Source organism: Hyaena hyaena, unplaced genomic scaffold (genome assembly GCF_003009895.1).
Source record: "Hyaena hyaena isolate Hyena2069 unplaced genomic scaffold, ASM300989v1 scaffold_146, whole genome shotgun sequence".
Classification (NCBI taxonomy): domain Eukaryota; kingdom Metazoa; phylum Chordata; class Mammalia; order Carnivora; family Hyaenidae; genus Hyaena; species Hyaena hyaena.
Window position 1 is genome coordinate 1,429,454 of NW_024080778.1, and position 14,848 is coordinate 1,444,301.

Below are 14,848 nucleotides of genomic sequence, written 5' to 3' on the forward strand. Positions count from 1 at the left end.
GATCCAGGATCCTTCTGAGGACACACAGTGCCTCATGGGGGTCCCTGACTGGGTGCGGATACTGCCATCTGAAGGATAGCACCCCATCCTTACAGAGTATGACCTTTAAGTGGACACCGTAGCCATACCTTTACTCAGGAAGGGCATTCCAATGCTCTATCAAGGTGGCAACTTCTGAAGGATAATGTAAGGGTAATACAGCCAGTCAATTTCATGGTCATGGGCCTGCCCTACCCATTTTCATTGTAAAGTGGGTTCCCCGTATGGATGGTATTTTCTGGGATTCCATGCTTGTGTATCAGGCACTCTATAAGCCCCTAGATTGTGGTTCTAGCTTAGGCTTTTTAAGTAGGAAGCTCAAAGGCAAGCCCATAATAAATAGATGTCTATTCCTAAACCACTGGCTCTTCCAGGAGAGAAGGGGTCCCATGTAGTCAACTTGTCACCAAGTGGCCAGTTGATCTTAAGGGATAGTGTCATGTTGGGAGACTCTCTGTTGGTCTCTGCTGCAGGCAGATTAGGTATTCAGAAGAGGCAATAGCTACCTCTGTCTTGGTAAGTGGGAGTCCATGCTGTGGGTCAACACATTGTCTCTGTCTCTGCCATTATGATTACTCTGCCCATGTACCCATTTTGCTTCTTGTGAAGTAGCTAATGTCGACTAGCCAAGTCATTTTGTCTACTTGGTGGTGCAGTACCTCTTCCATGGTGGATGCTTTTTGGTGGACAGGTACGTGGGATACAAAAACATTTTAACATGTGGTGTTGACTCCATGTATTCATTACTGTGCCTTTACTCAATACCTCCTTTGTCACAGACTCCCATACTTTCTTTCAGACTCCTGACCAGCTAACCAGGCCATTCACCACTGGTCATGAATCCATATATATGCTCACCTCACTTCTCCTTTACACATAAAGCGGATGGTCTGGTGCACCACTCAAAGTTCTACCATTGGAAGATTTTTCCCTTGCCACTGTCTTCCAAGGCCACCATTGTGTATATCTGTAATGTGGCCATCATCCTCTTTACTGAAATGATAGATCCCTGATTCTTGGTAGGGTTTATCTTCCACCTTCTTGAGCAAACTTGTCTGACTGAGGTTTCCAATATGCTAGCATACTCCAGGATACTATATAGAGTATTCCAATGTATTATCTCTCTTCCTACAAGATCAGAATGATGCCATTTGTAATGAGTCACTGATATTCTTCAGGATACCCAGAGAGTCCAGATCTCTTGAGGCTAAGTTGTGACAGAGGGCAGGGGAGTTAACATTAGCTCTGGATCAAAGGTGTAATGAAAGAATATAGTTCATTCCATAAGAAGGCAAACTCTCTGATTTTTTTTTCTGACTGGATTAAAATAAGCATATTCCCCAAATTAATGGCCACATATCATGTACCTGAGGTCTTATTAATGTGCTCTAGCAATACCACCACATCTAGCACTGCAGATGCAATGGGGGCTACTGCTTGGTTGAGTCTGCAGTAATGTACAGTCATTTCCCAGTTATCACTTGGTTTCTGTAGAAGCCAAATTGGCTAATTAAGAGGAGAGATGATATGAATAGCCATCCCTACATCCTTTAGATTTTTAAGAGTGGCACCAATCTCCACCATCAATACCCAGAATGTGATATTGTCTTTGACTTATCATCTTGGTAGGAGAGCGTGAGGGCAGGTGTGGAGAGGGGAGTCAGAGGCTTCCACCTGGCCTTCTCCATATGATAGCGCTTCCTCCACAGGTCAAGGACCCAGCGTGGAGGTTACTCCAACCGCCAAGTATGTCCAGCCCAATCATACTTTTGGGGACTAGGAGAACAACCACAGGTGTCCTTTCCTAGTGAAGCCTTAAAGAGTAGTGAGGTTTCGAGGCGCCTGGGTGGCTCAGTCAGCTAAGCATCCGACTTCAGCTCAGGTCATGATCTCACAGTCCACGAGTTCGAGTCCCATGTCAGGCTCTGCACTGACAGCTTGGAGCCTGAAGCCTGCCTCAGATTCTGTGTATGCCTCTGTCTCTGCCCCTCCCCCACTCATGCTCTGTCTCTCTCTGTCTCAAAAACAAATATACATAAAAAATTAAAAAAAAAAAGAACAGTGAGTTTTCCTGCCTACATCCTTCTAATAAGACTTGGTCCTCAGTGGCCTAAGTGGGAAGACTTCCTTTGTGCGCAGTATGGGCAAGCAGAGCTACAGGCTTTGGGCTCCTTGTGAAGAGGAGGGAGACGGGTGTTCCTCAGGGAAAGAAGAAAGTTCAAATTCCAAGAAAGGACATCAAGCTAAAGTAGAAATAAGGAAAATTCAAGACCTCCTGATTGTTCTGAAGCAAGGAATCTATGCTTTGATGAGCCTACATCTTGTCATGTTTACTCAGAGAGATTTGATATATTTTTAGTGCCATAGTAAATAACATCTGTTTTTAATTTCATTTACCAAGTATTCTTGGCATTTAGAAATACACTTGATTTTTGCATATTGACTTTATTTCAGCAAACTTGCTAAACTTACTTGCAAATTACAAACGTTTGTCCATTCTTTTGGATTTATACTTATATAATCATGTCATCTGAGAATACAGTTTTACTTATTCCTTTGTGATGCCTGTATATTTTCCATCAATGCTCCAGTTTTCTATTTATAGAATTCTTTTAATTATATGTTCTCTTAAAGCCAAATTTATGTCATCCTTTGGATTTCATTATAGATTTCCTTCACGTCAATAGCCACTTTATATTTTGTTATATCATTTTATTTTATTTTACATTTTTTTCTATATTTTCCCCAAGTTTCTATTTTGAAAAGTTTCCAACCTTCAAGTAAGCTTCAGATAGTAACGCAAATTCTACATATCCTTCACCTGGATTCACCAGTTGTAATATTTTGTCCCAGTTAATTTTCTAGCTATATATTGTCACACACAAACAATTGTGTTTTGGGCTTTGGCTAAGCCATTTGAGCCATATGAGATTTAGTTGCTGATATCAAGGCAACTTACCCTAAATATTTCACCTTGTTTTTCCCCTAAACAGGGAATTCTATTAATCAATTATCACATTAGAGACATTCAGCATTAATTTATAATATTATCTAATATACAACTCATATCCAAATTTCCTAAAGTGTGTCAATACTGTCCTTTATAAGCCTTTTTTAAAAATTCAGAATCCTATCAAGGATCCTGCAAAGCATTTAGTTGTCACTTCTGTTTAGTCTTTTTAAATCTAGAATATTTCCCTTTTTTTTTTCTCTCTCTTCACAGTGACATTTTTGAGATTCCAAGCCAGTTGGACTTGTTGAAGAATGTCTTTCAATTTGAACTTGTATAATTTCCCTCATGACTAAATTCACATTAAACATTGTGGCAGAAAAATTACATGGGTAATTTACTGAAATCTGAAAATACTCAGATTTATTTTCAAATGTGAAACTAATATGAAATTAACTCAACTTCATCATGATGCATTGTTTTATATATAGACTATAGACATATAATTCTATGTATATAGACATATAATTCTATGTATATAGAATTATACATGTATTATATATTTTATATTATATATTCAATTCATATATAGAATTTGGGAGAGAGATATATCTCAAATATGTATGTGTGCAAAACTCCTAAACTACATTCTGGCAAACCAAACGTGTACTTATTAAAATCCAATAACACAATATTGACTGGAATTTTATTCTCTTCCTGCTCAATACAAAAACTTCAGGATTATTTTTTTCATTTATCTCCCTGAATGTTACTGTTTTGTACTTTAAGTCTATAATTTTAGGCATATATATATATACATACATATATATAAATAATGCTTTATACATGTACTTTTAGTTGTTCTTCATTTCTTTCTTCCTCCTTCAATTATTTTATTTTTTTCTTATAGAACACCCTTTTAGCATTTCCCTTAGAGTGGGTCTCTGGTTTAGCTCCTTCGTTTGATCAGTGGATAAACTGTAGACCGTAGATGACCGAATGAGGTATATTATCCTTAGATCTTTCAAAGCAAAGCTGGGACTGGCAGCCAGATAATTCTCACTCCTGGACCAGTGATTTTTCCTCTACTTGCTTATTTTATTTGCTTCTTTTGTTTACTTTTAAATGTGTATTTATTTATTTTGAAAAGAGAGATAGAGAGCAAGTGGGGGAGCGGCAGAGAGAGAGGGAAACAGAGGGTCCCAAGCAGGTTCCGTGCTGTTCAGCACAGACCCCAATGTGAGGCTCAAACTCACAAACCTGATCAGGTCAGGTAAGATCATGACCTGAGCCAAAATCAACAGTCAGACATTCAGCCGACTGAATCACTCAGTCGCCCCTCCTCCACATTATTTTTAAATGTTGGGGTCAGAGGCATACAAGAGTAGTCAACTGATATAGATGGTTGAGGGTGTGATGCTGAGCGAAATAAGTCACGCAGAGAAGGACAGATCCCATATGCAGAGAAGGACAGATGCCATATGTTTGCACGTATAGGAGAATTAAGAGGAACTTAACGGAGGACCATGGGGGAGAAGAAGGGGGGGAAATAGTGGAGGAGAGGGGGGAAGGCAAACCATGAGAGACTCTTGAATGCTAAGAACAAACGAGGACTGATGGGGGTGGGGGCGAGGGGAAGGGGGGTGATGGGCATGGAGGAGGGCACTTGTGGGGATGAGCACTGGGTGTTATATGGAAACCAACTTGACAATAAACTATTTTTAAAAAGACATAGATGGTTGAATCTACTAATGAAATTTTGTAAAACCAGTTAGTTTGATAAATTGGCTTTGAAGTAAGAGAAACAAAAAAAACACAGTTTATCAGTCAGTGACAGACAAAAAAATATTAATTAGGGAAACTCACTCAAGTGACACGGTAATGAATATACAATAATTTTACTAGGTAATATTGACATGAACATAATAAAACATTGGCCATCAAATGCTGGTTTATGTATCCTTGCTACTTTTTATACCAATAACAATATCATCTGTGAACTGAAACAGCTGCCCCAGGGAAAGTAGAAATCAGGATGCATTTTCCATTCCATGGAGAGAAGAAAATTGTAGTTCAGGGACGCCTGGGTAGCTCAGTCCATTGAGGTCTGACTCTTGATTTCAGATCAGGTCATAATCTCACAGTTTGATGAGTTCAAGCCCCGTATCAGGCTCTCACTGACTGTGGAACCAGCTTGGGATTCTCTCTCTCCCTCTCTCTCTGCCCTTCCCCCACTGGCACTGTTTCTCTCTCAAAATAAATAAACTTTAAAAAAGAAAGAAAGATAGCGGTAACTCAGGATTTGAAGGGGAAATGGGACTATGGGAGCAGAAAATGCAGGTTTAGAAAGCAAGAACAATTTGCAGGGAGCTATGGTCCTCCAACATTTGTTCCTTCAAAACATCCTGAGGATTCTCTGATTGTGACCACATCCCCTCATGCTTCACATGTAGTTTCTGATCTTCTTGGTATATAAATTTTAAAAGGAGAAAGAAAGATGATGGGGAGATAAAAATAATCACCCATTCCTTTTAAATATTCACTAATTTTTAAATTACTAATAATATTGCTGTTATTATTTTAAGATTAATTTTGGGTTAATCTAAATTTTAAGTTTATTTCTTCTTCTCTTTTTCTTCCAGAACTGCTTCTTTATTTAATCCCTCTTTTCTAAAGGGTTTCAATTATACAGATTGGTTTTACAGAAACACCACTTTTCTCGTAATGGTCTGATTCAATCACCCAGTCTCTCTCGCCATTGCCCAGTGGGGTAATTAAAAAAATGATCATAGCAGTAGGGATAGGAGCTATGCATAGACTCAGCAACATGGACTTCTGCTCGCCGAGGTCAGTCTGGCTATAGCCACTCCCCATTGCTCAATCTGCCAACACCAGAAGCCAATGCTGTACTTCCAATATAGCACCATTCCCCAGAGAATTGGCCAAATACTGAGTGGCAGGTTGATTAAAGCATACTGCTTCAACCCTGGGAATGATAGTGCTTTATTTTCACTGGAGGAGATAGTTAACTCTGGATACAGATTTTCCTCTCCTGCCTCCAATGCTTCTACAGAAACTATCATTCATGGATTGCCAGAATAAGTCCACTCTCCTGATACTACATGCTGCATTACTTCTGACACAGGAGCTCTTTTCACAGAAACTGAAATGTGGAAAAGTGTCTGTGATCATAGGGCTCATTGGTTTTCCCATGTTTTCCATCGTCCTGAAACAATTAGCTTACAAGAATGGTGGAATGGCCTTTTTATGACTCAGTGATGGTGCCAGCATCTTGCAAGGCTGGAGAAGTGTTCCTCAGAATGCAGTAACTGGTCTAAATTAGTGGCCATTATATGGTGTTCTTTCTCTAGGATTCACAGGATTGGGAATCATGGGGTGGGAATCATAGGGTGAATCATCTCCCTATTAACTGCAATGATCCGTTAGAAGGAACTTTTGCTTCCTAGCCCCACTAGTTTAGGCTTTGCTGGTCAGGAAGTCTTGGTTCCAAAGGGAATAATCCTTCCACTAGCAGAAACAACAGTGATTCTTCCTAAAACTTGAGACTGCCAGCTGGCCACTTTGGGTTTGTCATGCCACTGAATCAACAGGCAGAGGGTGGTAACTTTAATTCATTGGGACGACTGATACTGATATGAAGGGGAAATAGTGTGGCTAGTACACAAAAGGGGTAAGAGCATTTCTGGAATGCAAGGGAAAAATAAACATCACCAAAAGATCTTTAAAAGTGTGCGTTGGACATCCCCAAAAGCAAGGGAATCAAGAGCAAAAATAAACTGTTGGGACCTCATCAAGATTAAAAGCTTCTGCACAGCCAAGGAAACAACCCAGAAAATTAATAGGCAACCAACGGAATGGGAAAAGATAGTTGCAAATGACATATCAGATAAAGGGTTAATATCCAGAATCTATAAGGAACTCACCAAACTACACGCCCGAAAAACAAACAACCCAGTGAAGAAATGGGCAGAAGACATGAACAGACACTTCTCCAAAGAGGACATCCAGATGGCCAACAGACACATGAAACGATGCTCAGCATCCCTCCTCATCAGGGAAATACAAATCAAAACCACACTGAGATACCACCTCACGCCAGTCAGAGTGGCTAAAATGAGCAAATCAGAGAACTCTAGATGCTGGCGAGGATGTGGAGAAACGGGCACCCTCCTACACTGTTGGTGGGAATGTAAACTGGTACAGCCCCTCTGGAAAACAGTGTGGAGGTTCCTCAGGAAACTAACAATAGAACTCCCTTATGACCCAGCAATAGCACTGCTAGGAATTTACCCAAGGGATACAGAAATGCTGAGGCATAGGAGCACATGTACCCCAATGTTCATAGCAGCACTCTCCACAATAGCTAAAACATGGAAAGAGCCTAAGTGTCCATCAACAGATGAATGGATCAAGAAGATGTGGTTTATCTATACCATGGAATACTACATGGCAATGAGAAACAATGAAATCTGGCCATGTGTAGCAACATGGATGGACCTTGAGGGTGTTATGCTGAGCGAAATAAGTCAGGCAGAGAAGGACAAATATCATATGTTTGCACGTATAGGAGGATTAGGAGGAACTTGACGGAGGAACAAGGGAGAGAAGAAGGGCGGAAATGGTGGGGGAAAGGGAGAGAGGCAAACCATGAGAGACTCTTGAATGGTGACAAAAACTGAGGATTGATGGATGTGGGGGGGAGGGGGGGAGGGGCATGGAGGAGGACACTTGTGGGGATGAGCACTGAGTGTTATGTGGAAACTAATTTGACAATAAACTTTGTAAAAAAAAAATAATCACTGTATACATGACATTTATGCATACATACTCAATGAAGATGATACTAAAAAATTCTGCGAATATAAAAAAAAAGTGTGTGTTGGAGTGGATTTTGTATCCTTTTCTGGGGAAAGGGATGTGCGTTTGTGGTTGTATGTGGGGTAATTGTGTCATGGTCAGTGGAGACAGGAAGCTGCTACTCTATTTGGAAATTACAGTTCAAGAAGATGTGCATAGGTTCCAAGTTGAGGAAGGAGGGACTGGGGTGGCTTTCTTTTTTGTTTGGGTAGGGCACAAAACAGATTTGGCTTTGAGGGAGGCAGCAAAGCATCAGTCACTTTGTAGCTAACATCATCACTGCTGTGCTGACTCACCTCCTTGGCGTGAGCCAGCCACTGGGCTGTCCCACTTCCCCTCAGTCCCCGTGAGCTCTTCCAACTCCTGGGCCTGAGCTATGTGTTGAGTTCATGATAAAGGATCCAGATAATTCATGACACTAGTACCATTAAAGTGAGAGGCAATCAAACCGACATGGGTTTCAACGTGTCCTCATGGGCTTATTCTTTGGATTCCATATCTTGTTCTTCACACATTGCATCCACCTTCCCCTTGCAAATAAATGCTTGTCCTGACTTACAGAGATTGCACCACAATTGTATAAGGTCAAATCCCTGTAACAAATCCTTATAAAAGTAGTATAAGCATAAACATATGTGCATGTATATGAAAGACTTACTAGGATACATATATATGGTATATATATACGATATATATATCTCACATATGTCATATCTATATATAATATAGATATACATATATATCCTAGTGATTCTGCTTTTATTATTAGACTGTAACTGATACATGATACAAAGTAGGTTCTCTTTTCATAATGGAATTAATCTAAAAATTCAAAACAGAATGGTTATAGGAAAATCACCAAAACACTAGGAAATTAAACAACACACTTTTAAGTCATAGGTCAAAGAAGAAATCTCAAAGAACATTAGAAATGGTAAATGTTGAACATCAAATATACCACGTTTTCAATGCTACTCTATAACACCTAGAATGTATTAATACATCCTCAATTAATTGAAGGGTATCTTAGATGGGGTTGCCCAGAAGCAGAGCCTGAGACAGGAATTTTGCAAATGATTTGCTGGAGAACATTCAGGAGGAAGGGATTAAGGAAGCAAAGGGAGAGGAAAAATCGGGAAAAGGCAACAAAGCTGTCCTTAGCAGGAACCCACTGGTGTCTTTGGAACATGAATGGCACCAGACAGTTAACCCTGATTCAGACAAAGGCCCCTAGCCTTTACAGCATCAGGCAGTCATTAGCTACAAGCTAAGGAGGCGGCTGCTTCCAGACACATCTGGGATAGCCAACTCCCTTGGGCAGAGATCAGTTCTCTGGACAAAGGGAAGCCCTGAGTCATTAACAGTCAGCACTTAAGAGTAGTTGGGGGCTGGGTGTCCCATCTTGATAAAAGGGGCCTGTCTGGGCAAGGCATCAGCAGCACCCATTAAAAAGGGTTTCCAAACAGATTTATTGGTTGTGAGACCTCTAACCCATTTTCTTTTATTTTGAGACACAGAGGCATGATCCTTCACTAAGGTGTCTGAGCATATAAACAGCATTTTAAAACATGGTTTCCTTCTACTATCACAAAAAACAATTCTAAAAAAGAAAATCTAACAGAACTGCTGTGCAATAGGAACCACAAGAAGCCTGTCTTTACATTAGACACACATCTAAGGAGACAGTGAGATGCACTTGGTGGTATTAACTTGCCTTCACAAGGGAGGTGAGTCTGGAAAGCACCAGCACAGGGTGCGCTTGGGGCTGCTGCTCCCAGAGGCCACAGCAGTGTCCCCTGAACCAGGCAAGAGCCAGTTTCTCTTCCAGCTCTGCCACTTAATCAGTCTGTAACTTTGGTGAGTCATTCTTTTTTCAGGATCTGTGTCTTCAGCTGTAAGATCAGAATAATTACACGGGTGCTCCCTACTTCCTAGAAAGTTGTGAGAAGGAACTGAAATATACATACGGAGGGTGCTCGGAAGCCCTGGGTTTTGCTAACTATAAGCCCTGAGTACCAAGTTTGAAAACACCCATACAGCTGACGGGTTGCTGAGCAATTGCTGATCCTTCCCCAAACAAAGAGGCTGAAGAAACCACGGAGAGGAAACTGAAGCTTCCCTGGGTGTGGGTGGTTTGAACTTGGAGTCTGAAGGTGGGGGGGGGGGGCGGCGGGGGGGGGGGGGGGGGGGGGGGGGGGGGGGGGGTTGGGGGGGGTACGGCAGTCCGGGAAGGAGGCCCACCAGCTCAGCTCTGGGGAGAAAAGGGAAATCAGGAGGGGAACCAGTTGGGCTCTGCACTGGCTCCAGCCTCGCCATCCCCTCTGCACAGTGAGTGCCTTCAGACCTCACTTCAAGGGTCCCCAGCACTAGTGTCAGGGCTTAAAAGGTCAGTACTTGGGAACTAAGAACTATAGGTGGGACTAACTGACCTCAGGAAGTTGTTTTCCCACCTCTCCTCCCCTTCCAAGCCCTTGGGCTAGGAATGGTAATCTAAGTGTTTCTCCCTTTGATGCCTGCTCCCCCTGGCACAGAAAGCCCACAGGAGCCATTGGAGAGGAGGTGTGGCCTGGATCTCTGACGCCTGCTGCACTCTACTCCGGCCTCTCCCACCCCCACCCCAGCCCTGTTCCCTGTGCTCGAAGGTTCTGAACTTGTCCCAGATACACTGCCCCACTGCTCTGGATTTTCTTATATACATCTCCAATCGCACATTGCCATAGTCTCTGTTCAGTGCGTGCTTAGGCGTGGAATTGCTGACTGCTCAGGGTATCAGAATGTTCAACTTGGGTAGATAATGCCAGACTATTACCACCAAAGCCATCACCCCAGTTTATATCCCTGCCAGCAACATGTAAGAGATGGAGAAGATCCATGTCATCTTCAGTATTTCATACTATCAGTAGTGCTGTTGTAACAGGAAAAACTTGCAAACACACAGATGCTCCCAGCATCACGAGTGGACTAATAAGCTATGGCCTATTTTCAGAACGGAATAGACCACAGCACTCAAAAATAATGAACTGCAATGTACACACAACGTATTTTTTAACAATACATTTAGATATCAAAAAGAAGTACATGGAAAGTAAAGCAGTTAGTGATGAACACAGGCTGAGGGGGAAGGATGACAAAGGATAGTTTGATGGGAGGTATCATGTGGTTATAAGTTACTGCCAAGGCCCTAGCTTTTAATTCAGGTGGTATGTTCTCAGGTATTTATTGCATTATCTAAAATAGCTAATTGAATGACTAAAGACCATGCATGAACCAATGATGGGGCTGTGTCACAAATCAAAGACTGTGTTTGTTCAATTCTTTTTTTTTTTAATGTTTTATTTATTTCTAGCAGAGAGAGAGAGAGAGAGAGAGACAGCGTGAGCAGGGGAGGGTCAGAGATAGAGGGAGTCACAGACCCTGAAACAGGCTCCAGGCTCCGAGCTGGCAGTCAGCACAGAGCCCGACGCGGGGCTCGAACTCATGAACTGTGAGATCATGACCTGAGCGAAAGTCGGACGCTTAACCGACTAAGCCACCCAGGCGCCCCTGTGTTCATTCAATTCTATACACATATACATATAAGTTTTTTTAATGAAGAAAGGACAGATGGAGAGAAGGAAAAAACCACCAAACTTAGAGAACTAAACAAAAATCATTCAACACAGTGTGTTAGCTAAGTGTCCTGCACACCCCAGTTAGCTGGGTGTTTGTGCATCATTTATCCCTTTGTCTCCCTCAATGTTTTGCCCCCTTGTGCCAGTTCAAAAACATGGGCGTCCATGTCCATAAAAGAATCTTCATAATAACGAACTACTCAGTTTGGCAACCCATTGCTGGGCCCACACAATCTCTAAAATAAAAAGGTGGCAGGGAGAGCCTGTTCTTGTTTTGTGTCCAGTAGAAACTGAAGAAAAATGAATCCTTTCCTACTAGCAGTTAAAATGGGTATTCTAAAGTCTTGGTGGTATATAGTAATAGCTTGGGGACTCTTTAATATGCAGATTCCTTAGAAATTTATTTTCAGGTACCAGCATTTTTAACCATCATTCCAGATCATTCTGATGCAGGTAGTCTGAGGACTGTATTTTGGGAAATACTGGGTTCAACAATTGAAACAAGATGAGTGTTCATATTATAGCTAAGGAAGTTGCCATTAAGGGGTCAGTAATGGGGCAATGAAGAGTCAGTTTATTGTGAACATATAAAACCTTGTAAATTTCGAGTCAATTAGGAAAATGACTTCCTTTTTATATGTTTAATACATATTATTCCTGAGAATTTGTATTGGTCCTTGAGAGATGTGTATGTTTATTTTCTAACAGGTACCTCATGGACACTAAAAAGTATACTAACATATCTGCAAATCTTATCCCGACAAGGAGACCTTAAATAGGATTAGACTTGAATGGGTCTTCTGGAGTGACATGCCAAGACCACTGCACACCCTCTGAAGCCAAGTAAACTAGACATGGCTGAATGTAATTTTTTTTCCCTTTTTACCAAATATAATGGTGCAGAGTGACCCTTAACATGGAAGAAGAAACTGGCACTTGGATTTCCAATAGTATTAAAATATTCCCAAACTTATCTTTTTTTAATTAAATAAACCCAGTTATTCCAGGATTTTCTCATAGAAGCCTATTTCCCAAGCATTGATTTTTTTTTTAATTCAAGGTTAGTTATGTATGAAATATAGTTTATACACGGTAAAATTCACCAACTTAAGTATATGGATTAATAGTCTCTTTCATACTTGACAAGCATATATGAAGAGTACAGAAGTATCCAGACCCCTTCTTCCTGGCCTGTGGCCAGTGTATGTTTGATTCCAGGAGCTGTGGTTGTCAGGATAACCACAGGTTTTATGAAAAGTCTCAGAGAAGTAAGGATATTTGAGTTCTCTACAGATCTAAGGGGAGTTTATATTCTGTATTATTCAGCTCTGGCTGCCATAACAAAATACAATAGACTGGGTGGCTTAGACAACAAAAATTTATTTTCTCACAGTTCTGGAAGCTGGAAGTCCAAGATCAGGCTAGAAACATGGCTGGTTTCAAGTGAGACCCTCTCCCTGTCTTACCTGTAGCTGCTTTTTCACTGTGTCTTCACATGCTGTAGAGAGAAAGACAGCAAGCTCTCTGGTATCTCTTCTAATGAGGGCACGCATCCCATCATGAAGGCCCCACCATCATGACTTCATCTAAACTTAATTATCTCCCAAAGACTCCATCTCCTAATACCATTACACTGGGGGTTAGCGTTTTCACATACGACTTTGTTGGTGGTAGAGTCTATAGTGTACCCCCAGGGTGTATTTCTGGCTCACATCTTCAGATCTATACTGGGTTGGGAAGGCTAGGGTTACAGGTTCTCCTACTTCTGCAGAAGCACTCAGAGAAACTCTTTGCCTATAATCAAGTCTTAATGGGGAAATGCAAGGATCAGCTCTTTCTGTGGGCAGCACAAGAGCTGGGTGTTTTCTTAGCCCCTTCTAGGTGAAAGAGCATCAGTTTGAGACTTCCCATGTCTTCAGTGTCATGACTTGAATCAAGAGGCAAAGTTCTATCCTTCAGAAAGTCAGGGCCTTTCACACCTGTGGAGTCCACAGTCAGATGCCTGACAACCTGAGGTTAATTTTATCATCTTTATTATAACCATTGAGGTCCTGATGCACCTGCTTTAAAAGAAGCAAGATGATGAAGTTTTTCTGATATTCCAAGTTATAAAAATAAAACTCAGAAAGTCAAGATGGCTCTGATGTATTAGAATAAAGAATAGGAGTACCCGCGTGGCTCAGTCGATAAAGGATTCAGGCTCTTAATTTCAGCTCAGGTCATGATCTCACCATTGTGAGCCTGAGCCCTGACTCAGGCTCCCAGCTGGGCGTCGTGGAGCCTGCTCAAGATTCTCTCTCAGTCTGGAGCGCCCAGGTGGTTCCGTCGATTAAGAGTCCCACTTCGGCTCAAGTTATATCTCACAGTTCATGACTTCAAGCCCTGCACTGGGCTCCGTGCTGACAGCTCATAGCCTGGAGCCTGCTTTGGATTCTGTGTCTCCCTCTCTCTCTGCCCCTTCCCCATTCATGCTTGCTCACGCTCTCTCTCTCTCCTTCAAAAATAAATAAACATTAAAAAAAAAAAAGATTGGGGTGCCTGGGTGGTTCCTTTGGTTAAGCGTCTGACTTTGGCTTAGGTCACCATCTCACAGCTCATGAGTTCGAGACCTGTGTCCTTCTCTATGCTGTCAGAACCTGACGCCTGCTTCAGATTCTCTCTCTCTCTCTCCCTCTCTGTCCCTCCCCTGCTCATGCCCTGTCTGTCTCCATCTCTCAATAATAAATAAATTTAAAAAAAAAAACCCAATAAATAAATAATAAAAAATGTTTAAAAAAGTTTTTCTCTCAATCTCCCTCAACCCCTTGCCAACTTCCACTTGCCTAAGATTCTTTCCCTCTCTGCCCCTCCCGCATTTGCACGTGAGTGTGAGCTCTCTCTAACAAAAAATAAATGAAGAATAAAATCTCTATAGTTGGTACTTTACGTGTAGTTGGCCTTCCCAGAAAATGAAAAGTTGTCACTGTTACCAAGAACTGCTTTGGGATCTTCAAACAAAATTATCAATTTAAGTATTGAATAAGAAAAATATCCAGTGAATAGACAAAATTCTAATGGAACCCTCAAACTGAGTCACTTTATCTCTACCAGATAACTATTATTAATCATAATAATATTTATTTATTTTTAAAATTTTTAATGTTTATTTTTTTTAATATTTTTATTTATTTCTAGGAGAGAGAGAGAGACAGCATGAGCAGGGGAGGGTCAGAGAGAGAGAGAGATACAGACTCTGAAATAGGCTCCAGGCTCTGAGCTGGCAGTCAGCACAGAGCCCGACGTGGGGCTCGAACCCACGCACCGTGAGATCATGACCTAAGCGAAAGTTGGACGCTTAACCGACTAAGCCACCCAGGCGCCCCAATGTTTA

At 41.5% G+C, this 14,848-nt stretch overlaps 1 protein-coding gene across 2 annotated transcripts in view; it reads left to right on the forward strand.

Moving 5' to 3' along the window:
* The window catches only part of ETNPPL (ethanolamine-phosphate phospho-lyase), a 34,743-nt gene extending 22,304 nt beyond the window's left edge, over positions 1–12,439 (forward strand). The window contains exon 13 of one of the 2 annotated variants that reach the window (XM_039238756.1): positions 12,187–12,439. In XM_039238756.1, the coding sequence (XP_039094687.1) occupies positions 12,187–12,204 (18 nt within the window). In that variant the 3' untranslated portion in view covers positions 12,205–12,439. Of the gene's footprint in view, positions 1–3,262; positions 3,441–12,186 lie in introns of those variants that run through there. The other variant, XM_039238757.1, reaches the window with a different exon arrangement.
* The last annotated feature ends 2,409 nt before the right edge of the window (positions 12,440–14,848 follow it).